At 42.2% G+C, this 25836-nt stretch overlaps 1 protein-coding gene across 1 annotated transcript; it reads right to left on the reverse strand.

Annotated features, from left to right (window-relative positions):
* Positions 1-25836, reverse strand: tpo (thyroid peroxidase). The gene is made up of 12 exons (XM_061844318.1): positions 25739-25836; positions 25459-25619; positions 25187-25316; positions 23551-23680; positions 21340-21528; positions 19986-20471; positions 12589-12847; positions 11704-11874; positions 8687-8924; positions 3425-3633; positions 823-1014; positions 1-134 (listed from the first exon to the last, which is right to left on the reverse strand). Exons 1-11 carry the CDS (start codon positions 25834-25836, stop codon positions 824-826), a joined length of 2262 nt encoding a protein of 753 aa, XP_061700302.1. The 3' UTR covers positions 1-134; position 823.

A 25836-nucleotide genomic window follows, 5' to 3' on the forward strand; every position in this document is an offset into this window, starting at 1 on the left:
AGAGATATGACACAGACATCCCTCCTTGCATTTCATGAGTTGCTTATCCTCACAAGGGTCACGGGAGTGCTGAAGGTCTTGCCAGCTATCTTTGGGTAGGAGGCAGCGTACACCCGGAACTGGTTGCCAATCAACTGCAGGGTACAGTTAACCATTAGCACTCACATTCAATCTATGGAACATTTAGTCTTCAATTTACCTATCATGCATGTACCCTGCCTGTTGTATTTGTCAAATAAAATGAACAGGAAATTAGATTCTGTAAAACAATTTATGCAGCAGAGATTTTTGGTGAGATTTAAATGAAGGGAGACAGGCCCTTATGTCAGTTGTGGGCCAAGTACAGACACTTGTCAGATGAGTTTAATGTTAAAGGAACAACACTTGACAAATAATATTTTGATCACTTTGCCCACTTTCTTGCTGGCTATTTCATGAGTCACTTGTAACAAAACTGGGATGTATAGTCTCAGACTCAGACTTCAGATCAAATTTATTTTGAAAAAGTATTTAAATACATTATTTAAAATACATTGTCTTTAAGGAACCAAATGAGAATTACAGGATTCCAAGTGGGGGGGATGTGGTCCATTGTCACAACCTTTCAAAACATTTCCTGAGAAGATTAAATTGCATGAGTATTGCTAGCCAAGCTAAGTAGTTTATTAAATACATGAACATTAATTTCAGGGAGCACTTTCTGTATTTGTAGCAGCAGATGGCTATGAAGCTCCAGTCACATGGAGAAGGAAACTGTTTCTAAGTAGAGAGATGTGCGCCAAAAGCTACAGTCAAGACTACTATTTGAAAATCAGTACTTACGCTAAATGTCGCACATGTCTTCACAATGGGGAAGTTTGTCGCTCCACTGATTTCCTTCACAAACAATTAGAGCGTCACCCATTAATTTAAAGCCATGGTAACAGGAGTACAGGGCCACCAGTTTGCCAGATGCAGATAACAGTTCGTAATCGCCATTCTCGATCTGGCCTGGAGAGCCACAACGTTTTAAATCTGGGAGTGGATCATACATTCTCATGTTAAGAAACAAGATGGTCTAATTGGAATGGTTGATGTAATAACAATTCTAAATAAACATTTTCTCCAGAGATTTTAGATTGGCTTATTAGTCACTTGTGGTCCAGTTTTCAAGAAAAGATGCATTGTCAAGCACAGCTGATGCAATTGTTTCTTTAAAAAAAAAAAAAAAAAACACATGCTAACGATTTCAGTTGCAATTTAGAGTTTCCAATTAATCCTGATCCAAAACAATTTTATTAATTTCAGTTGCTAAACTTCTTTCTTCAAATAGTAATTCCTAAATACTAAAATTCAAAGTGGTGATCAACCTGAGTAAGAAAATGTCATGTTTATAATGGGCCTGCTTGAGTACAATGCGTACCCCTAAAATGATCAAAAATAGTGGGGAAAACATTTTGCTGCTCTCCATGCTCAAAACATGAAATAGCAACAAAAATGTGTCTGAATTACATAAAGATTTGTAACATATAGTGAGTACGGAAAATATTCAGACAACTTAAAATTTTCACTTTGTTATATTGCAGCCATTTGCTATTATCATCTGAGTTATTTTTCCTCATTAATATACATACACACAGTGCCCCATACTGACAAAAATTGTTTCATTAAAAAAGTGATATCCCACACATCCATAAGTATTCAATCCCTTTATTCAGTATTTAGTAGAAGCACCTGCTTGAAGGAATACAGCCATGAATATTTTTGGGACTGATGTAACAAGTTTCCCTGGATTTGGGGATCATCTGCCATTCCTCTATGCAGAGCCTCTCCAGTTCTGTCAGGTTGGATGGTTGAACATTTGTGGTGGACAGCCATTTTCAGGTCCCTCCAGAGATGCTCAATTGGGTTTAGGTTGGGGTTCTGGCTGGGCTATTCAAGAACAGCCACAATGCAATTGAACAGAATGTTTCTGAACCCACTCCTTCATCATTTTAGCTGTGTGATTATCATCATGTCACGTCTTGTTGGAAGGTGAACCTTCGGCCCAATCTTAGGTCTATGAGCACTCTGGAGAAGGTTTCCATCCATACATCCATCCACCCATCCATTTTTCTTAGCCGCTTATCCTCACAAGGATCGCGGGGAGTGGTGAAATTTTATTTCTTACCGATTTGGACTACTTCAGGTTTTTTATAACAAACTCAATGCAGGCTTTCCTGCCTTGCACCAAGGAGAGGCTTCCGTCGGCTCACAGCCGGAAACGGCTGATTGCAGTAATGGTTGACTTTGTAGAACTTTCTCCCACACTGGTCTTTGGGTATTTCCTTACCTTTGACCTCGGCTTTTCTCCCCTGATTGGTGTTTGGCCAGACAGCCAGCTCTAGGAAGGGTTCGAGTTGTTCCAAATGTCTTCCATTAAAGGATTATGGAGTCCACTGTTCTCTGAGGAAACTTAAGTGCTGCAGAATTGTTTTTTGTATAACCTTGGCTAAATCTGTGCCTTGTCACAATTCTCTCTGAGCTCTTGAGGCAGTTCCTTTGCGCTCATGATATTCATTTTGGTCTGACATGCATTGTGAGCTATGTATAAGGTCTTATATAGACGTGTGTGGTTTATCTCATCACGTCCATTCGGTATAATCAAACACAGCTAGATTCTAATGAAGGTGTAGAACCATCTCGAGGATGATCAGAAGAAATGCACAGCACCCAAGTTAAATATATGAGTCTTAGCAAAGGGTCTGAATATTTATGACTGCGTTATGTTTCTCTTTGTCATTTATAATGACTTTGCAAAAATTTCAACATTGCTGTTTTTTTGTCAAGGTTGAGTGCTGTGTGTATATTAATGAGGGAAAAAAATGACTTGAGAAAATGGCTGCCACGTAACAAAAACTGAAAAACTGAGAAAATTATTAAGTAATATGATTATTCATATATATGTAATATAAAATATGTTAGTGTGTGTTCAGTCACTACAATGCAGTTCACGTTACATGGCATCGCAATCACACATTTTTTGGGGGCGGTGTGATTTTTATTTTTTTTTTAACAGTCTAGCAGGCTTTTTTTGTTTTTTAAAGCGCACTCATACACATTGAGTTCTGTATCCTGATTCGCTACGGGAAACCTGAGCCTTCCCCTCAGCCTTCCCCAGAACCCTTTGTGTTCTGTGTCCCGATTGGCTAAGAGACCAAACCACTGTCACCTGCCCTAAGTACTGGGATCGCCGTAAGCCCTGTGACGTTTAGGCCCATCCGTTCTGCAACCGATGGCGGTCGCATTACTTAGAGCAGGCGATGGTGGCATGGCCCGAACTCCGCTGCTGTATGAGCGCGCCTGAAGTCAACGCTTAAGTTCATTGGCCATGGATATCAAGGGATCATGTGTTAGTGCATCTGGTTCCTGACGTCACTCAGATGTGGTGCATTGGTCCGCATACCTTCCCTTTCTTCCTCTCTCCATGCCTCCAAATTCACTTCTGGTAAATCATCACATGAGATGTAATCTGATGGGTACTTCCCAAATATGAAGGCATCTGGTGGGACCTCTTTGATGTCAGTATTGTCACAGATTATCTTTGCCAGTGAAACTTTTATAAGTTCATCCTTTTGCGGTTGGCTGAACATACCATCTGCTTCCCACCAAAACCTTGAAAAAAAAAAGAATGGATGTATTTAAACCTTGTGTATAAAGTAAAACCTGCTTCTTCAAGTCTTGAAATATTGAAAGTGTATAATGTGACAATTGAAGTCAGGTGCATAAAGCATCTTGCGTTCATGATTTTGACATAGAACAAAAATTAAATTACGTTCAAAGTATGAACAACACCGTGACCATCTACAACTTTTTAATTCTTGTTGAAAGTGGGTGTTAGTCCAAATTTCAATTGGAAATATTCATAGTCTAACAATCCAATCAGACAAAAAAAAACCACACCGATCAGAACTTGAGTAGAGTTATGTTTCTGGACTTCTGTGCTCATCACGGATTGTCCATAACGAACACCATGTTCAGGCATAAGGGTGTCCCCATGTGCACCTGGCACCAGGACACCCTAGGTCGCAGTTCGATGATCGACTTTGTGGTCGTGTCATCTGACTTGCGCCCACATGTCTTGGACACTCGGGTGAAGAGAGGGGCGGAGCTGTCAACTGATCATCTCTGATGGTGGGGGAAGATGCCCAAACATATTCTGAGGGTCTGCTGGGAACGACTGGCAGATGCCCCTGTCAGAAGGGATTTCAAGTCCCCTCTCCAAAAGAACTTTGCTCACGTCCCGGGGGACATTGAGTCTGAGTGGACGACGAGCTGTGGCCATAAGATGGTCGGTGCCTGTCGTGGCAGCAACCCCGAACATATTGGTGGACACCAACAGTGAGGGATGCTGTCAAGCTGAAGAAGGAGCCCTATCGGCCCTGTGGGACTCCCGAGGCAGCTGATAAGTACCGGCTGGCCAAGTGGAATGCAGCTTCACAGGCAAAAAGCCAGGTGTGGGAGGGGTTCGGCCAGGCCATGGAGAATGACTTCAGGACGGCTTCGAGGAAATTTTGGTCCACCATCCGGCGTCTCAGGAGGAGGAAGCAGTGCACCATCAACACTGTGTATGGTGGGGATGAGGCACTGCTGACCTCAACTCGGGATGTTGTGAATCGGTGGGGAGAATACTTTGAAGACCTCCTCAATTCCACCAAGACCCCTTCCAATGAGGAAGCTGAGTCTGGGTGCTCTGAGGCGGGCTCTTCTATCTCTGGGGTTGAGGTCGCCGAGGTGGTTAAAAAGCTCCCTGGTGGCCCGGAGTTCCTAAAGGCTCTGAATGTTGTGGTGCTGGTTAAAACACCTTTGCAACATCGTGTGAACATAGGGGACAGTGCCTCTTGATTGGCAGACTGGGTGGTGGTCCCCCTTTTTAAGAAGGGGGACCGGAGGGTGTCTTCCAACTATGGGGGGATCACACTCCTCAGCCTCCCTGGTAAGGTCTATTCAGGCATGCTGGAAAGGAGGGTCTGTTGGGAGATTGAATCTCAGATTCAGGAGGACCAATGTGGCAGCTCTACACCCTTGGCAGGATCCTTGAAGGTGCATGGCAGTTCGCCCAACCAGCGTACATGTGTTTTTTCGACTTTGAGAAACCGTTCGACTGTGTCCCTTGGGGAGTCTTCATGGGGGGTTCTTTGGGAGTACGGGGTACCGAACCCCCTGATACGGGCTGTTCGGTGTCTGTACGACCGCTGTCAGAGTTTGGTCCACATTGCCGGCAATAAGTCAGACTCATTTCCGGTGAGAGTTGGACTCCGCTAAGGCTGCTCTTTGTGACCAATTTTGTTCATAACTTTTATGGACAGAATCTCTAGGCGCAACCGAGGCATAGAGTGTGTCTAGTTTGGTGGCGTCAGCATCGCATCTCTGCTATTTGCAGATGATGTGGTTCTGTTTGCTTCATCAAGCCATGATGTCCAGCTCTCGCGAGAGCAGTTCACAGTTGAGTGTGAAGCGGCTGGGATGAGAATCAGCACCTCTAAATCTGAGACCATGCTCCTTCGCATTGAGAGGAGCCAGATGATGTGGCTGGGGCATCTGATTCGGATGCCTCCTGGACGCTTCCCTGGTGAGGTGTTCCGGGTATATCCCACCGAAAAGAGACTTGGGGACGACCCAGGACACGCTGGAGAAACTATGTCTCTCGGCTGGCCTGGGAAAACCTCGGGATCCCTCCGGAAGAGCTGGAAGAAGTGGCTGGGGAAAGAGAAGTCTGTGTATCCCTGCTGAAGTTGTTTCCCCCTCGATGGATAGGTTAGGGTTAAATGAATGGATATTCCTTCTAAGAGTTGTGCAAGATGTAAAATCTTCATTTAGAACAGGTCAGAGATAAGTGTGTCAACGTCCCACTTTGAGTCCCTTTACCCGTTTGTGGTTACCGTTATAGACCAGTGCAATGACAATTGTGCAAAGGTAGCAGGTTAAAGTGATGAATCGTGCAACAGGTTACAAAATATATTAGTAACACTAATATTGATTGGACCGGCAGGATGTGAGTGAGTGACCGAAAATATGTTGAACAAGAATTTAATGACTTAATTGCCAGAGGGGAAAAATGCTTGAATGCCTGCTAATTTTGACTTGCATTTATCTTTAGTGCTTTCCCGACGGAAGGAGGTGGAAGAGCTGGTGGCCAGGATGTGGAGTATCCAAAAGGATCCTGCCTGTTCTAAACCTACTTCGCACTGTGTGCAAGTCCATAGTAGGAGTTAGAGTGGTGGTGCCAACCATCCGTTAACCCATTTTTTGATTTTCCATTGCAGTGGGAGTTTGTCCTTTTTGTGTCGGCCCCCAAACCAGACTGTGATGGATGTTCACAGCACTGATTGGAGGACTGCTGCATTGAACTGTCTCAGCAGCTCATGTGACGGGCTGTTCTTCCTCAGAAGCCACAAGAAGTACACCGTTTGCTGGGCTTTTTTGAGGATGGAGTTGATGTTCGTCTCCTCCTTCAGGTCCTCTGACATTGTAATTCGCAAGAACTTGAAGGTCTCAACTGTTGACATAAGACAGTTTAACAGTGTCAGGGGCAGCTGTGGTGAAGGATGCCTCCAGAAGTCCACAATCATCTCTACATTTTGTAGAGTGTTCAACGGCAGATTGTGTTGACCACACCAAAACTCCAGTCTCGCCACATCTTGCCGATACGCAGACTCGCTGCAGTCTTTGATGAGGCCAATGACCGTGGTGTCATCTGCAAACTTCAGGCGTTTGACAGTAAGGGGCCACGAGGTGCAGTTGTTAGTGTAGAGCAAGAAGAGCAGAGGGGAGAGGACACAACAATGGGGTGCCCCGGCGCTGATAGTGCACGTGGATGAGTTGGTGTCCCCCAGCCTCACCTGCTGTCCTGCCTGTCAGGAAGTTGTAGATCTACCGGGAGATGGCAGGTGAGATGCTGAGGTAGAGAAGTTTGGAGGAGAGGAGGAGGAGTTTAGGGATAATGGTGTTAAAAGCAGAGCTGAAGTCCACGAACAGGATCCTCGCAAAGGTACCCTTGCTGTCGAGATGTTCAAGGATCAAGTGCAGACCCATGTTGACGGCATCATCCTCAGAGCTGTTAGCTCAATAGGTAAACTGCCGTGGGTCCAGCCGGTGATGCTCTTGAGATGATCCAGCACAAAGCGTTCCACAGATGTCAAGGCAACAGGCAGGCCTGTAGTTATTAAGACTTCAGACTGTTGCTTTTTTGGGGAATGGTATAATGGTGGAACATTTGAAGCAGGTTGCTACTTCACACAGTTGTAGAGACCTGTTGAAGATCTTTAAGAAGACTGGAGTAAGTTGGTTTGCGCAGACTTTGAGCCAGCATGGGGACACAAGGTCTGGGCCCGGCGCTTTGTTGAATGTTTTTTTGAGGATCTGTCTAACGTCCCTTTCATGGATGTTAAAAGGTGGAGTGGAAGGTGGTGGGGCTTGTGGTGCAGTTTGGTGGGTGCGTGGAGTGCTGGTTTCTAGTGCGATTGAAGAGGGCCCTTTCCCCATTGGGATATGCAATCTCTTTAGCCTGGCGGAGTTTCCCAAGTCTAGCTGAAAACCAAAGCTCATTGTTATTAAACATGCGAAATGTTTTTGTTGGCACACACTCCTCCTCACAGAAAACGCGGTAACAATATCCGTGTATTCATCTCGGCTGCAGTCTCCAGTCTGAGCTGTCAAAGCAGTTTTGAAGTTCTAATTTTGCCTTGTTGATTCACTTTTTAAATGATTTTACTCAAGGCTTTGCACATTTAAGTGCTTCCCTGTATGTCGGTATTAAGTACAGCAAGCAGTGATCAGAGGAGCCAATGGGTGTGCGGGGGTTTGCCCGATACACGTTTTTAATGGATGTGGAACAGTTGTCTAGCGTGTTATTTCCCCTCCTTGGACATTTCACATGCTGGTTATATTTAGGGAGTTTGTGGTTAAGTTTAGCTGTGTTAAAATTTCCTCAGATAATGAGCAGTGAATCTCGATGGGTTTTTTTTTCAATCTTGTTTACCTGCCCAGCGAGCGCGAGCAGTGCTGCTTTCATGCTAGCTTGAGGCGGAATGTAAACACTGACTAGAGTGAAAAATGCGAACTCACATGGCAAATAAAACGTCTTACAGTTAAAAAACAACAATTCTAAAAACGGGCTGCAGTGTGTGCTGAGCAGTGTAATGTCTGTGCACCATTTCTCATTGATATAGAAGCATATTCCACCACCTTTCGATTTCCGTGTTAGCTCCGGGACGCGGTCCACACAATGAAGTTGAAAGCCCGGGAGTGTGATGCCAGCATCTGGGATGCATCCACAAAGCCAAGTGTCCATGAAGCGCAGGGCAGCAGAACATCCATAGTCTTTGCAGGTCTTGATCAGAAGCAGAAGTTCATCCATTTTGTTGGCTAGGTAGTGTAGGTTCGCGAGATGAATCGACGGAAGCGCTAGTCGATGTCCCCTCTTCCGAAGTTTAACTTGGGTACTGGCTCGCATCCCTCTTCGTCACCAACGCAAAGCCTTGAAGAGTGCGGCGTTGAGTAACTCCAGAAAAAGATTCAGCAAATTGGCGAGACTTCTCGAAAAACTCCAGAGAAGACTCTCTAATGGTTAGCAAGTCCTCTCTTGGATACTTGAGTTCCGAGATGCCCGGAAAAAAGACAAACGTAAACAATACCAGGAGATTTATTTATATATAGTAGATCTCACCTGTCACCGTCACGAAGTGCTTTCATCTGCTTAGCAATCAGGCATGCAAACACAGACCCAGTTCTTGAGCCTGGTAGAAATGTCTCAACAAGTCCTCCCAGCCATACGTCAATGTTGTCAGGATGTTTATACAGTTGAAGTATCTTCTCAGCCACACTTGCATCACTTACAACCCGTTTAAATTGTTCGAGTGTCCCGATGCGCTCGATTCCACAAAATTCCCTCCAATCGTTGTATCCTGAAAGGTATATGGTGAACAGCTTTCAACAGTACATACTCACTATTCTCGATTTGTCCTGGAGAGCCATAACATCTTAAATCTCAGAGTGGATGATAAATTCACATTTCAATACACAACATTTTCTAATTTGAACGTCCTGGTTGATGTAATTACGATTTTAACTTAACATTTTTCTCCAGAGATTTTAAATTGGCCTTTTGCTCACAATAAAGTACTGTATTTGTTGACCAAGGCTGACACTTTTTTTCTCAAAAAAATTTGCTCCTTTCCATGTTCAAAACATGATGTATTATTCTTATGTTATTAGGTATGGTAAGTAAATATTTTGCTCTGCATGTATGTGCTGAGGTAATTCAGATTTTTAAAAATTAAATATGAGTATTGACTCCTCACAATTTATACATTAGCTAGATCGCTTCTGTAGCAACGTGGAATAGCGATCCAAGAAGCGGTGAGTTTGGTGTGAAACATCTTACGGGTAGCCAACTGGAGACGGCATTGCAGCCGAAAGTGGTAATTTAGTGGACATAAACTAAAAAAGTAGATAGCGAGTGACATTGCACTGTTGTAACACAAAGAGGTACGTTATTCAGAAGTGCCTCCAGTCAGATATGATACAGTGGCACCCACGAGGCGAGGGCATCATGATTTTTGAGTGAGCAGCAAAATTTATTGTACAGTAGTGTTCAAAATAAAAGCAGTCCAATGTGACTAACCAGATTAATTCACGTTTTCAGTATATGTTTTATTGCTTCATGTCAAACAAGTTACCAGTAGATTCTCAGAAAACCAACTAGGTCCAGCATTAATGATGTACATACAGAATTTTCAGGCTGTGCAATTGGGCAATTTGTTGAAAGGGGTGTGTTAAGAAAATAGTTTACAAACTCAAAACTACTTTTGTGTTTCTAGGGTTTACCAATTCGTTGGATCAATGAACAAATATTTAGTTGTACGACCAAATTTTTTTTTTTTTTATAACTGCTTCATATTTGTGTGGCATGGAGTCAACAAACTTGTTTCACCTTTCATCTGTTATTCCATTGCAAGATTCCTTAATGACATTCTACATGACCTCACAAATTGTTGATTGGATGAAGGTCCGGGGATTGAGCTGGCTACTGCATGACATTAACTTTGTTGGTTTGGAACCAAGACTTTGCATGTTTACTAGCGTGTTTGTGATCATTGTCTTGTTGAAACACCCATTTCAAGGGCATCTCCTCTTGAACATAAGGCAACATGACCTCCTATAGTCTTTTGACATATGCAAACTGATCCATTATTACTGGTATGTGATAAATAGACCCAACAGCATAGTACGAGAAACATGCTCAAATCATGATGCTTGCACCACCATGTTTCACTGTCTGTACTGTGTCTTGAATTTAGAGTTTGGGGGTTGTCTCACAAAGTGTCTGTGGCGCCTCTACCTAAAAAAACAATTTTACTCTCATCAGTCTACAAAATGTACCTCCATGTGTCTTTAAAGTCCGTCTGTCATCCCTATAAACATTCTAAAATAGATATTGAAATGAAAAATACATATAACACTTCAATGTCTATACGAAAAAATAAATGTGAGCGGAGAGCGCCTCATCCATGCGCAAAGTTGCAGAAGTGTCATTCTACGATATCCAAGTGGTCACCATATTGGCTGTGTCCTCCGTCCGTGACGTCACCCGGACATTCGGAAATGAAAACACGCGGTGCACCCTAACTATGGGAGACATATGTGCCCCATCCGACACGGAAGCTCTTTTCGACCTTGACCTTTAAACCAGTTGATGTGTTCTTTGGCAAGTGTAGCCTCTTATGCACATGCCTTTTTTTAACAGAGGGACTTGGCGTGGGATTCTTGTAAATAGATTAGCTTCACACAGACATCTTCCCACTGTCAGAGTATTTAGAGGGAACTCCAGACTGTCTTTGATCATCCTGGATCTGATCATTGGGTGAGCCTTTGCCATTTTGGTTATGCTGTGATCCGTTTTGATGCTTGTCTTCAGTTTTCTGCCACGTGTCTCTGGTTTTGCTCTCCATTTCAAGGCATTAGATATCATTTTAGCTAAACAGGTTCTAATTTTTTGCCCTTCTTTATCAAGTTTCCCATCTCTAATCACACGTTTAATCAAAATATTCTTTTCTTCTGAAAAATGTGTTGAATGATGAATTTTCCCCAGGATTTCAAGGAGAAATGCATGTTCAACAGGTGCTGGCTTCATCCTTTAAGTACAAGAAAAAATAGGGACCCCAAACGAGTTGGTGAGCTGTCAAGGATGTGAAACATTTTTGCAGCGAGAAAAACACCAAAGAACTATGTTTTTCCAATTACATGGTGTCTAATGTAATAAATAAAATGAAATTTCTCGAGGATCCATCAATTAAATAAGCGGTTAGACAAAGTGTATACCATGTTTTCTCCATGCATAACCATGCATCAATTGGAGACTATTTCCCCTAGGTGTGACTGTGTGTGTCCTGCAATTGGCTGGCAACCAGTTCAGGGTGTACCCTCCCTCCTGCTCGATGACAGCCGGGATAGGCTCCAGAACTCCCACGTGTGTGAAGATAAGCGGCTCAGAAAATGGATTCATCTTTGATATTTGGCCTTAGGGGCCGCATCTCACTGTATTCTACAATTTCTGACGAATAAAAAACAAAGTATGTGTTTCCTTGACATCGCTGGGTGTTTGCTGCAGTTACAGTATGCGTAAGGAGAAATGCATTGATTTACAGTACCAAAAACATACAATGTTAAAGGTTCCAGACAAACCTTGGAGACCATGATCTCGTCCTCTCTGCAGGTTTAAAGAAGCCAGGTCCATTTGTTGTGGAATAGCTAAAACAACCAGCCTCTCTGTCAGCTCGTTCGCCAACAATTTGTTTGAATGAATGGCTGCTGCTTCTGTTCCAATTGCACCTCTCAGGATTGGGTCAATCCCCCCTAAAAAAGCGATGATTTTTGTTTCAGTTTGTTGCTTAAAATAACACACAACAGTCTGGAAGGACCAAAAACAACTGTTCGTTACATCGACAAAAACATCCAGAGGCCAGGAGTGAAGGTATCACAATCTACTGTTTGAAGAACTGTTGATAATCAAAAGTACAGAAGCAACACCATGAGATACAAAACACTAATTAACACAAGAATAGGAAGGGTGGGCTGAATTTCGGAGAAAAATAGAGATAAGCCTAAAAAAAATTCTGAAACAAAGTTTACTGGACTAATGTGAAGACTAAAGCGTAGAGAAAGTACTGTAGTTTTTCATGATCCAAAAAATACAAGCGAGTCCGTGAAATAAAGTGGTGCTAATGTCATTGCTTGGGCTTCCATACATTTTTCTGGGATAAGCTCTCAACTCTTCATCGATGATGCACCACATGATAGCAGCAAGAAAACATGCTAAACATACTAAACACACTTTATAAACATTTTGGCTGAAGTGGAAGGCTTTAGACTGGCAAGGCAATCTTCAGATGGATTTGCAACAAAATATCCCTATACCAGAAAAAGAAAAGTTAAACAAACAAAAAAAAAAAGTCAAATATTTGAATTGTTATGATCTGTGCTTTTGTTTTATGTATGTATACAGAAGATTTGGCAAAATACAGAAATGGAAAGAAAGGTAACTAACCACTTTCATGAAATAACTCTTACCTTCTTTGAATATTCTCCATGGACGAAAGAAGGTTTCATGCAGCAACAAGCTGGGGAAAGATTCATGCTCCTGGTAGCTTTCATTGAGCCTCCTGACGATCGGGGATATTGCTGCATGACCAAACCGGAACGCCGCTGTGGCGAAAACATTTGAGGCAGATGGGTCTACAGTTGGGTCATATCCTTCATAGGGTCCAATGTAATTGTCAAAAAATTCTTTACCAATTATTTTTGGAATATAATCTCTCATGGTTATAATCTAAGGAAAAAAAGACAACAAATAAATTTAGCTTTAAAAGTTGAACTAAAGCCCAATAAGACCGTACAATTGGCGTCTTACGCTGAAATCATTACATTGTGTTAGATACATACAGTAACATTAAAGTATTTTATGTAAAAAGAAAAACATAGAGGTACTGTATGAGCATTTTTGTTCAACAGAGGATTTAAATATCCTCCGTTTAGTAGATACTATATATCATATACAGAAATGTAGTAGATACTTTCATATTTGATTTTTCTATCTTGAAATAATCACAGCAGCACAGTGGATGACTAGTTTGAGTGTCTGCCTAACAGTTCTGAGAACCGGTGTTCAAATCCCAGGCCTGCCTGTGTGGCTCTAATCTTTCCTCCCACATCACAAAAATAAGCGTTGTTTGGCAATTCTATATTACCCTTAGGTGTGATGGTGAGTGCAATTGGTTGTTTTTTTCTATGTGTCGTGCAATTGTCTGGCAACCAGCCCGAAAATAGCTGGGTTAGGCTCCAGCACCCCCATGACACTTGTGGGGATAGGCGGCTCAGATCACCGATGGATGAAATAATAACCTCCACCAAATCTTTTGTAGTTTCTGACAAACTTTAAATGAACCGTTAGTTGTATCAGAAAGACTATCCATTCGCTTTATTTTCTTAGCCGCTTATACTCACAAGGGTCGCGGAAGTGCTGGAGCTGATCCCTGCTGTCAACGGGCAGGAAGCGGGGTACACCCTGAACTGGTTGCACATGAATAGCAGCTAAGAAAATGGATGGATGGATATATATGCAATATATATCCATCCATCCATTTCCTTAGCTGCTTATCCTCACAAGGATCATGGGGAGTGCTGGAGTGATCCCAGGTGCCAAGGGGTAGGAGGCGGGGTACACCCTGAACTGGTTGCCAGCCAATCGCAGGGCACATCAAGACAGACAACAGTCACACTCACAATCACACTTCGGGACAATTTAGAGTGTCTAATTAATGTTGTATGTTTTTGGGATGTGGGAGGAAACCAAAGTGCCTGGAGAAAACCCACGCAGGCACGGGGAGAACATGCAAACTCCACACAGGCAGGTCTGGGATCGAACACGGCACCTCAGAACTGTGAGGCCAACGCTCCAACCAGATGCTCCACCATGCCACGCGCCTACAGTGAAGAAATTAAGTATTTGAAAACCCTGCTATATTGCAAGTTCGCCCACTTACAAATCCTAGAGTGGTCTGAAATTTTCATCGTAGGTGCATATCCACTGTGAGAGAGATAATCCAAAAAGAAAAATCAAGAAATCACAATGTACAAATTTTTAATGATTTATTTGTATGATACAGCAGCAAATAAGGTTTGCACACACTACAGGAGGGATTTTGGGCCCTCCTCCACACAGATCTTCTCTAGATCAGACAAGTTTCTGGGCTATCACTGAGAAACATGGAGTTTCAGCTCCCTCCAAAGATTTTGTCTTGTGTTTAGGTCTGGAGACTGGCTAGGCCATGCCAGAACCTTGATATGCTTCTTACAGAGCCACTCCTTGGTTTTCCTGCCTATGTGCTTCGGGTCATTGTCATGTTGAAAGACCCAGCCATGACCCATCTTTAATGCTCTGACTGAGGGAAATAGGGTCTTCCCCAAAATCTCACAATATATGGCTGTGGTCGTCCTCTCCTTCATACAGTGCAGTCGTCCTGTCCCATGTGCAGAAAAACACCCCGAAGCATGATACGACCACCCCCCTCCATTTTTCACAGTAGGGATTGTGTTCTCGGGATGGAAGTCATCATTCGTCTTCCTCCAAACATGGTCAGTGGAATTCTGACCAAAAGGTTCCATTTTGCTCTCATCTGACCACAAAACCTTCTCCCATGACCCCTCTGTATCATCCAAATGGTCTCTGGTGTCTTTGGACAGCTCTTTGATCTTGGCCAAGTTACAAGTTTGAGTCTTACTGATTATATGGGGTGGACAGGTGTCTTTATCCAGCGAACGACCTCATACAGGTGCATCTGATTCAGGATAATACATGGAGTGGAGGTGGACTTTTAAAGGCGGACTAACAGGTCTTTGAGGGTCAGAATTCTAGCTGATAGACAGGTGTTCAAATACTTATTTGCAGCTGTATCACACAAATAAATGGTTGAAAAAAATCATACACTGTGATTTCTGGATTTTTCTTTTTGGATTATCTCTCTCACATTGGACATACACCTATGATGAAAACTGTAACAATCAGGCAGGACAAATAGGGTTAGGGTTTAATCTAACCCTACTCTACTTACTTCTGTCCTGAGTCTAGCCTCCACTACTCTTTCCTATAACTTCATTGTGTGGCTCATCAACTTTATTCCTCTATAATTCCCTGAGGAGTGCAAATCGCCTTTGTTCTTAAAGTGACACTGACACCCAAATATACATTTTAAAATGAATATTGTTATGAAAACTACATGTAATATTTTTCACTTCAATCTCCCTATGAAAAAAAAAATGAGCAGAGAGCGTGTCATTAATGAGCAAAGTTGCGAAAGTCTCACTCGACATCCCAGTGGCAGCTATATTGCATGCAACGTCATTTCCAGATGTCACACTTGGACAGTCGCCATTGAAAACATGCTTTGTCACCTTTGTCAATAAGTATTTGAACACCCTGCTATATTGCAAATTCTCCCATTTAGAAATCATGGAGGTGTCTGACATTTTCATTGTAGGTGCATGACCACTGTGAGAGAGATAATCTAAAAAGAAAAATCTAGAAATCACAATGTATGACTTTTTTAAATGATTTATTTGTGTGATACAGCTACAAATGAGTATTTGAACACCTGAGAAAACCAATGTTAATATTTGATACTGTAGCCTTTATGTGCAATTACAGAGGTCAAACGTTTCTTGTAGTTGTTCACCAGGTTTGCACACACTGCAGGAGGGATTTTAGCCTATTTCCACACAGATCTGCTCTATACCAGACACGTTTCTGGGCTGTCGTTGAGAAACACGGAGTTTCAGCTCCCTCCAAAGATTTGATATTGGTTTTAGGTCTGGAGAATGTCTAGACAATGACAGAACCTCAATATTCTTCTTACGGTGCCACTTCTTGGTTTTCCTGGTTGTGTGCTTCGGGCCACTGTCATGTTGATAGACCCAGCCACGACCCATCTTCAATGCTCTGACTGAGGGAAAGATGTTGTTCCCCAAAATCTCACAATTCATGGCTGCGGTCATCCTCTCCTTCATACAGTGCACTTGTCCTGTCCCATGTGCAGAAAATCGCCATCAAAGCACGATGCTAACACCCCACCCCCCACCCATGCTTCACAGTATGGATGGTTTTCTTGGGAATGAACTCATCGCTTGTCTTCCTCCAAACACGATTCATGGAAATATGACCAAAGCATGATACTACCACCCCCGTCCATGCTTCACAGTAGGGATGGTATTATTGGGATGGAACTCATCATTCGTCTTCCTCCAAACATGATTAGTGGAATTATGACCAAAAAGTTCAATTTTTGTCTCATCTGACCACAAAACTTTCTCCCATGACTTCTCTGTATCATCCAAATGGTTATTGGCAAACTTAATACAGGCCTTGACATGTGCTGGTTTCAGCCGGGGGACCTTCCGTGCCATGCATGATTTCAAATTATGACGTGTTAGTGTATTACCAACAGTCACCTTGGAAACGTTGGTCCCAGCTCAGGTCATTGACCAAGTCCTGTCGTGTAGTCCTGGGCTGATTCCTCACCTTTCTAAGGATCATTGAGACTCCACGAGGTGATATCTTGCATGCGGCTCCACTCTGATTGAGATTGACTGTCATGTCTACCATTTTCGAATGATTGCTCCAACAGTGGACCTCTTTTCACCAAGCTGCTTGGCCATTTCTCTGTAGCCCTTTCTAGTCGTGTGGAGTTGTAAAATTTTGTCTCTGGTGTCTTTGGTCTTGGCCATGTTACAAGTTTGTGTCTAACTGATTGTTTGGGGTGGACAGGTGTCTTGATGAAGCTTACAAACAAACACAGGTGCATCTGATTCAGGATAATACAAGGAGTGGAGGTGGACTTTTAAAGGCGGACTAATAGGTCTTTGAGGGTCAGAATTCTAACTGATAGACAGGTGTTCAAACACTTATTTGCAGCTATATCACAAATAAATCATTAAAAAAATATACATTGTGATTTATGGATTTTTCTTTTTAGATGATCTCTCTCACAGTGGACATGCACCAACGATGAAAATTTCAGACTCCTCCGTGATTTCCAAGTGAGAGAACTTGCAATATAGCAGGGTTTTCAAATACTTATTTTCTTCACTCGATTTATTCATTTATTCATACACATTACATGTGTGTTTTCTGCACACTCTAATGTGGCTAGCTGTGACTGAGTGTCCGTCTCCATGTGGGCTGCGATTGGCTGCCAACTGGTTCAGGGCGTACCCTGGCTCCTGCCTGATGAAAGCTGGGATTGGCTCCAGCACTATCGCAATCCTCGTGAGGATAAACAGCTCACAAAATGGATGGATAGATAGAGTGCCTTGTGAAAGTATTTGGCCCCCTTGAACTTTTCAACCTTTCGCCAAATTTCAGGCTTCAAACGTCCAGATAGAAAATTACATTTTTTTTTGTCAAGAATTAACAAGTGTGAGACAATCGTGAAGTGGAAAATTGAATATTTTGTACTTTTTAAATAAACTGAAAAGTGGGGCGTGGAATAATATTCGCCCCCTCTACTTTCAGTGCAGCAAATTCACTCCAGAGGTTCAGTGAGGATGTCTGAATGATCCTATGTTGACTGATGATGAATAGAATCCGCCTTTGTGTAATCAAGTCTCTGTATAAATGCACCTGTTCTGTGATAGTCTCAGGGTTCGGTTTAAAGTTCAGAGACCATCATGAAGACCAAGGAATATCCCAGGCAGGTCTGAGATACTGTTGTGGAGAAGTTTAAAGCCAGATTTGGATCCAAAAAGATTTCCCAAGCTTTAAACATCACAAGGAGCACTGTGCAAGCAATCATATTGAAATGGAAGGAGTATCAGAACACTGCAAATCTCCCAAGACTTGGCCATCAAGGAGAAGACTGATCAGAGATGCGCCCAAGAGGCCCATGATCACTCTGGCTGAACTGCAGAGATCTAGAGCTGAGGTGGGACAGAGGACAACAATCAGTCGTACACTGCACAAATCTGGCCTTTATGGAAGAGTGGCAAGAAAAAAGCCATTTCTCCATAAATAGATATCCATAAAAAGACTCGTTTAAAGATTGCCACAAGCCAGCTGGGAGACACACCAAACATGTGGAAGAAGGTGTCTCTGCTCAGATGAAACCAAAATCGAAGTTTTTGGCCAAAATGGAAAACGATATGTTTGGCGTAAAAGCAACACAGTTCATCACCCTGAACACACCATCCCCACTGTCAAACATGGTGGTGCCAGCCTGTTGGTTTGGCCCTGCTTTTCTTCAGCAGGGACATGGACGAAGGTTAAAATTGATGGAAAAATGAATGAAGCAAAATACAGGACCATTCTGGAAGAAAACCTGTTGGAGTCCCCAAAAGACCTGAGACTGGGACAGAGATTTATCTTCCAACAGGACAATGATCCAAAACATAAAGCCAGGTCAACAATGCAATGCTTCACAAATAAACATATCCAGGTGTTAGAATGGCCAAGTCAAAGTCCAGACCTGAATCCAATCGAGAATCTGTGGTCAGAGCTGAAGACTGCTCACAAACGCTCTCTATCCAACCTCACTGAGCTTGAGCTGTTTTGCAAGGAAGAATGGGCAAGAATTTCACTCTCTCGATGTGCAAAACTGATAGAGACATAGCCCAAGTGACTTGCAGCTGTAATTGCAGCAAAACTGAATAATATTGCACGCCCCACTTTTCAGGTTTTTATTTGTTAAAGTTTCAAATATCCAATAAATTTTGTTCCACTTCACGACTGTCTCACACTTCTTGTTGATTCTTGACAAAAAAATAAATTTTATACCTTTATGTTTGAAGCCTGAAATGTCGCGAAAGGTTGAAAAGTTCAAGAGGGCAGAATACTTTCACAAGGCACTGTCGATGTATGTCAGCTCACACTGCACAACCTTCCTGGTAAGGTCTTTCCAGGTGTATTGGAGGCAAGGGTCCATCGGGAAGACAAATCTCCAATTCAGAAGGAGCAGGCATGCAGAGAGTTCGCCCAACCACTCTACCTGTTTTGTGGATTTGCAGAAGGTGACTGTGCCCCTTGGGGCTTTCTGTGGGGGCTGGCATACAAAGGGATACAAGCTGTTGGGTCCCTGCACTAGCAGTCCCAGAGTTTGTTTTGCATTCCTGGTAGTAAGAAAGAGTCAGAGGGTTGGACTCTGCCAAGGATGGCCTTTAGCATCGATTATGTTCATAACTTTTATGGACAGAATTTTTAGCCGCAGCCAAGCCTTGGTGGCGTCCGGTTTGGGGGCCTCAGTCTCTGCTTTTTTTAAGACAATGTGGATTCTGGGTTCATCAAGCTGTGATCTCCAAATATAACTTGAATGATTCACAGCCGAGTGGGATGCAGCTGGGATGAGAATCAGCATCTCCAAATCTGAGACCATAATCCTTGGTCAGAAAAGGGTGGAGTGCCCTCTCGGGGTCAGTTCAAATATCATTGGGTTTGTTCAGGAGTGAGGGAAGAATGCATAGAGGGAGTTCTGGAGCCTATCCCAGCTAACGTCAGGTGAAAGGAGGGTTACACTTTACTGGTCACGAGTCAGTTACAGGGCACATATTGACACCATCACAGAGCGGGAACTGATGCCGCGCTGCCCGTACCAAAGTCAGGCATGTGTACCACTATATTATCAGTGACCCTCATTTCCATAAATTGCAATTGAAAATATTGCTTTTATTTTTTTCATAACCCAATGCTTCACTGTATTAATTTCATTAGGAGAAAAAGGAGAACAGCATCTTGTTTTACTTCAAATAGAAGTTAACGTTTCTTACACAAGTTAGAGGTATCTGTGCATCTTCACGACTATATGTCATTAAAGTCTGTCAAAGTTTGCATTTTCAATCTCAAGAAATAGTTATCAACCATGCCAGGACAGGTGGAACAAAAATCAGTGGACACTTCATTTTATTGTGTGCATAATTTACTTTACCTGGTGCAGAGCTCCAATTATCTTTCGTGTTTCTTCATATATCGTCTCTCCATTCCAGTGACCATTGAGGTGTTTAAGTGTCTCTGCTATTTGATTGTGTTGCCTCAACCAGAGGATGTGCAAACTGGCCAGAGGCAGGCCCTCGTTGACCCGGCTGTCACCAGCACAGAAACATGCCAAAGTTTCCTCATGATGGAGACAGACTGATTGCAGAGATTCTTCGAAAGCTAGGTATGGTCTTCCTTTGCTGTCCTTAAAATGATCATTAACAGTTAGTTTCCCATTATGCCCATGGAGATCTCGAAGAAAGTTGTTCACTTTTGGACTAGAGCCATAAACAACAGAACCATCGATGAAGGATGAGATCGCATTCATCTGTTGTTGTTGCAAGGCTTGAGAGATGTCAGGTCTAAACCCGTTGAAGCAGGCTGGTAAAGAGCGATTAAAAGGCATACAGATTTTTGTACTTGAGAGGTTATCATGCTCCTGCAGAAAAAAAAATATGACAAACCCAATTCCAATGAGGTGAGGACATTGTGTTGAACATTAAAAACAATACAATGATTTACAAATCAAGTCAAACTATATTTCATGCCCTATTTCCAAGGTGTTATTGAAGACACAAGTCATGATGGGAAAGACAAAAGAGCTGTCTCAAGATAATCACAAATCTTGGTCACCCTATGTTCCTTATATATATATATATATATATATATATAGTTTCTTCCAGATTTTCTCTTTCACCTCTAGGTCATAACCTACCTGTGGGGCATAACTACTAATCATATTATACACACCCTCAATTTCAAGTTTCAGCCTCATCACTTGATCTGATACTCTTTTCACCTCCAAGACATTCTTAGGTAACGCTTCCTTTAAAATAACTCCAACTCCATTTCTCTTCCAATCTATCCATCCATCCATTTTCTCAGCTGCTTATCCTCATGAATGTTGTGGGAATGCTGGAGCCTATCCCAGCTGTCATTGGGCAGGAGGCAGGGTATACCCTGAACTGGTCGCCAGCCAATCGTAGGCGACATGGAGACAGACAACAATCGCACTTAAAATCACACCTAGGGGCAATTTAGAGTGTCTAATTAATGTTGCATGTTTTTGGGATGCGGAAGGAAACTGGAGCACCCACAGAAAACCCACGAAGAACATGCAAACTCCACACAGGGAGGGCTGGGATTGAACCCGGGTCCTCACAACTGTGAGGCCAACACTTTACAGCTTCCGCCTCTTCCAATCTACTCCAGAGTAAAATAATTTAAACCTAGAAAAATTCAAATGCAAAAACCTATTTGGAACACAGCACTCCGATGGATTAGAAAAGGTTTTAGTTGCAGTTTACCTGGATCGGAAAGCAGGGATAGATATTTTTACAAGTGTTCAGGCAGTCATCTCCGGGTTTCCCAGGGCTTTGAGGAGTCAGCGTTATGTCATGGTCAATGTACTGGCCCCACTCCACAAGCATATGAGAGTAGGTATCATCTGTACATTTGCGAGAGCTCTCCATGATGTTTCTGCTCACTTTCTTTGGCTGTTGACATTTAAAAAAATACAGTGAGTACTTTCATTTATAGCAGACATGAATATTTTTTTCCCCAGGGTAAAAGAATGTGGCAGGAGTTAATGGGTACAGTATACCTGGATATTCCACTTCAAATATGTTGGAACAGTGAGGCCATTCCCTTTATTTTCATTTAAAAACATTTTTTGGGCCATTAAAAACAGACGAAAAGTTCATCTTAGATTTTTTTAATCTCATCTAAAGTATTGATACTGCTAGACATGAACGAAACAGAAGTGAATGAAACTTGAAATTTATTTAGAGGGGGTCATTAATTTTTTTTTGCCACAAAAAAATGAAAAAACCTTCTAAAAATCTTGTATTTTTGCATAATTTGCCCTCTAGAATGTTTAAGATAATGAAATAAATGTAAATGTCAGACAAACATAACCCAAGTAAACATAAAGTACAGTTTTTATTAAGGAAAAAAAAAACTTCAAGCTGGTCTCTTTGGACAAAAGTTATATACATGTATACGATTTATATATACATATATATGTGTGTGTGTGTGTGTGTGTGTGTATATATATATATATATATATATATATATATATATATATATATATAGTTCTTGAAGTTGTAGTGAGGTATTATTGCAGTGTAGTATAAATTGTTGAAGGATCTCGCGTAAAACTAAAGACTGTAGGCGTTTTATGTCAGTCACGTTCAAACAATTCTGCTCACATTAAAAATGGGTGGGTCCAACAAAAGGTTCTACATCTAAGTTGTGTACCAAATATGTAGCTAGAAATAAAAGCTGAAATGGTGATCTAATGTCTCATGGTCATCAAAGCAAAAAGTGCAGCAAAATTAAACGAACAGGCCTCAATGTTTTCAATACTTTCAGAGCAGAGTATACAAATTGTTGGTGCGAATGAGTGCAAATTCCAAAACTACCTGTAGTTGAAAGAAAAATAATAACTAGCATCGGCGCGACTGCCGTGGAGAAAGCAAATGAGAGACCGTAAATAGGAGGCCAGCTTGCTTTTATGTGCGTGCGATCAACGTATCTGCACCACCTGAATCAAGCAAAGAGATGATGGGATAATTTTTTTTTTTTTTTGGCACGCCATCACGAGATCGACCAAAACTGCCTCACGATCAACACATTGAGTACCCCTTTCTGGTGTCTGACTGGCCTAATGCTGCTTTTCATGCCCTTTGAATTGCCCTGCGGGAACATATAAAGTGTTTTGAATTGAATTTGAAATGAGGCTCCAGCACTCCCACGACCCTCGTGAGGATAAGCGGCTCAGAAAATGGATGGCTGGATGTACATAATGGGACTACATATTAAAAGTGACATTCAATGCAAAAGTAACACCTTTTGACTATACATGGATTATCTGAGCCACTTATCCCACACTGGAGTCTATCCCAGCTATCGTTGGGCAGGAAGTGGGGTACACCCTGAACTGGTTGCCAGCCAATTGCAGGGTACATAGAGACAAACTACCATCTAGACTCAAAATAACACCTAAGGACAATTTACAGTCTTCAATTAACGTGCAATGCATGTTTTGGGCGGCACAGTGGAACAGCTGTAAAGCGTTGGTCTCAGAATTCCGGGTTTAATCCTGGACCCGCCTATGTGGAGTTTGCATGCTCTCCTGGTACTTGTGTCATTTTTCTCCGGGCACTCTGGTTTCCTCCCACATCCCAAAAACATGCAACATTAATTGGACACTAAATTGCCCCAAGGTGTGATTGTGAGTGCGGCTTTTTGGGGGATCTTGGAAGAAACTAGAGTACTCGGAGAAAACCCACACAGGCACAGGAAGAACATGCAAACTCCACACAGATGGGGCCAGGATTTAAACCTCGATCACCTTAACTGTGAGCCAGACGCTCTAACCAGTCGAAAGTTGGCGCCATGGTGGTGTGCTACATTAACTGGAGAGCAGTCAATGGTATGTAACATGCTACATTGAGTTTTTTATTTGATCACTGAAAATTTTTTTTTGTTCCTTAGCAAATAATTTTGCAGCTTACCATGGGGAGCTCGAACCCGTTATAGAGCCTTCCTCTGTTCCAACCTTTGGGTTGTCGCAGGCCATCTTCATAGTGAGGTGGAAGCCACCTGACCAAAGGGGTGTTGGCTGCTCCCCATAGAGGATTGTACCTGGCAAAATAACAATTAATATTGACATTTGATCAACAACAGTCAAACGTCAATAGTTCAATGCCAGGAATGTTCAAAAAGCAACAGTAAAATATGCCTTTCAAGTCAGTAGCACACCTCCATCATGTCATTTATTAGATGAGACTGCCAAAATGAATGAGTTTCTCTTTCTTACATTTCAGTGGGTACGCAAAGTATTCAGAACCCCTTAAAAAAGCCCTTTCCTACAATAATTTAGGTTACATTTTTCCCTCATTAATGTACTGTCCACACAGAATCCCAAATTGAGAGAAGAAAATATTTATGGTTGCAACTTTCGCAAATGTACAATAAAAAGAACAAATTAAAGAAGTATTCAGACCCTTTGCTGTGAAACTCAAATATTAAACTCTGGTGGTGTCCATTTCTTCTGCTCACCCATGAGATTGTTGTACACCTTCATTGAAGTCCAGCTGTGTTTGATGATACTGATTGGACTTGATTACAGGTCTTTACGGTGCATGTAAGAGCAAATGAGTCACGAGATCAAATGAACTGCCTGAAGAGCTAAGATAGAATTGTGTCAAGGTACAGATCTCGCCAAGGTTACAAAACAAGTTCCACTGCACTTCAGGTTCCTCAAGACACAGTGCCCTCTGTAATATTTTCATGGAAGACGTTTGAGACGACCAGAAGCTTTCCTAAGGAAGCTCATCCAGCACACTGAACAATCGGGGGAGAAGGGCTTTGGTGAGAGGGGTAAAAAAATATCCCAAAGATGACTGTTGCTGAGCACCAGGTTTATAAAGAAATGGATGACAGATTTTGGTGTGGATGAATTTAACTGGCCTCCACAAAGTCCTGCCTTAAACCCCATAGACTACCTTTGTGTTGATTTTCAGTGGTCAGTGGTCCGTGTGTGACCTCACAAATATGCTCCAAGAAGAATGGATAAAATTACCATAAACTCACTCCTAAACCTTTTTGAAAGCATTTCCACAAGAGTTGGACATGTTGCAGCTGCAAAGGGTTGACCATCCACATTAAACCATATGGATTTAGAAGGGAATAGCAGTCATATGTGAGTCGAGACAGGTGCCAAATACCTTTGGCAGTATAGTATATTTTGGGACATTTTCTTCTTTTAGAGTGCGTAAATGTTAATCTAAAAAAAAAAAGACTACAACACGAAAACACAATTTTTAACTGAAGAATCATACCTTTATCACACGTTGCATGTATATTGTAGCCCAATTTTAGTGGCTGGGGCGGGGGGGGCAGCCAAGCGGCCAAGTGTTTTATCAGAAGGGCTAGAGTTTTGGTACCACACAGTATTCCAGTCCTTACCGTCATTTTGCCAGTCCCAAAACTACCTGAGTCGTATATTCTTCATTTTTGGGCCTGCCTTGAATGGAAGCAAGCAAACACCGTGTGCTAATAGCTCTCTTTGGTGAAGTAAGTGCAATTGCTTTATGGTATAATTTTTAGATATTTTTGTGCATCGAGGCAATTGCATCACTTAACCACCTGTTGTTGCACATGCCAGTGATGGAACGATATTTGCTGAGGTGACTATACTGGCAGATGGCTGGATGCACTGGAGGTGGACATCCTGATAGCTCTGCGATCAGCTCCACATGCTCCCAGGTAAGTAAACCTTTGTGAAAAGAGACATGTCAGAGATTCATGTAAGCATCAGAAGGAAAAACATCAACCTGTTTAAGAGAAAGTGAAATGGCTAAACATTGTCTGGCCTCAAGTTCTTTTTTTTTTTTTTTTACTATCGAAAGTGAGCCTACCTCTTTCTGTGACATCCCTTTTATACCTCTGCTTCAGTTTTTTGTGAAGGTTTTGCAGAGTTGACTGAAAAATCTCAGCGGCGTGTCCTATTTCTAGGGCCTCTGTCTCAGCCTGTCGATGGATCGCAAAGCCACCATTGGAGGTCATGGGTGAACTTCGTCTAGAAAACCATTTCAAGAAAATGAGTGCTGCGGTTTTATGTGGGTCACTTTGGTCAGGTTTTTTACATAGAAACAGAGACAGATAGAAAGACAGCGATTCATTGGACTTGTTCATTACCTTTTTCTGGTTTGAAAGGCTTTTTTATCAAGCATTTGAAGACTTTCTTGAAATGATGATACGATCAGTTTCTTAATGGGTATTGCTGTTGGGTACAT

This window comes from Syngnathoides biaculeatus, chromosome 15, assembly GCF_019802595.1.
Source record: "Syngnathoides biaculeatus isolate LvHL_M chromosome 15, ASM1980259v1, whole genome shotgun sequence".
Lineage (NCBI taxonomy): Eukaryota > Metazoa > Chordata > Actinopteri > Syngnathiformes > Syngnathidae > Syngnathoides > Syngnathoides biaculeatus.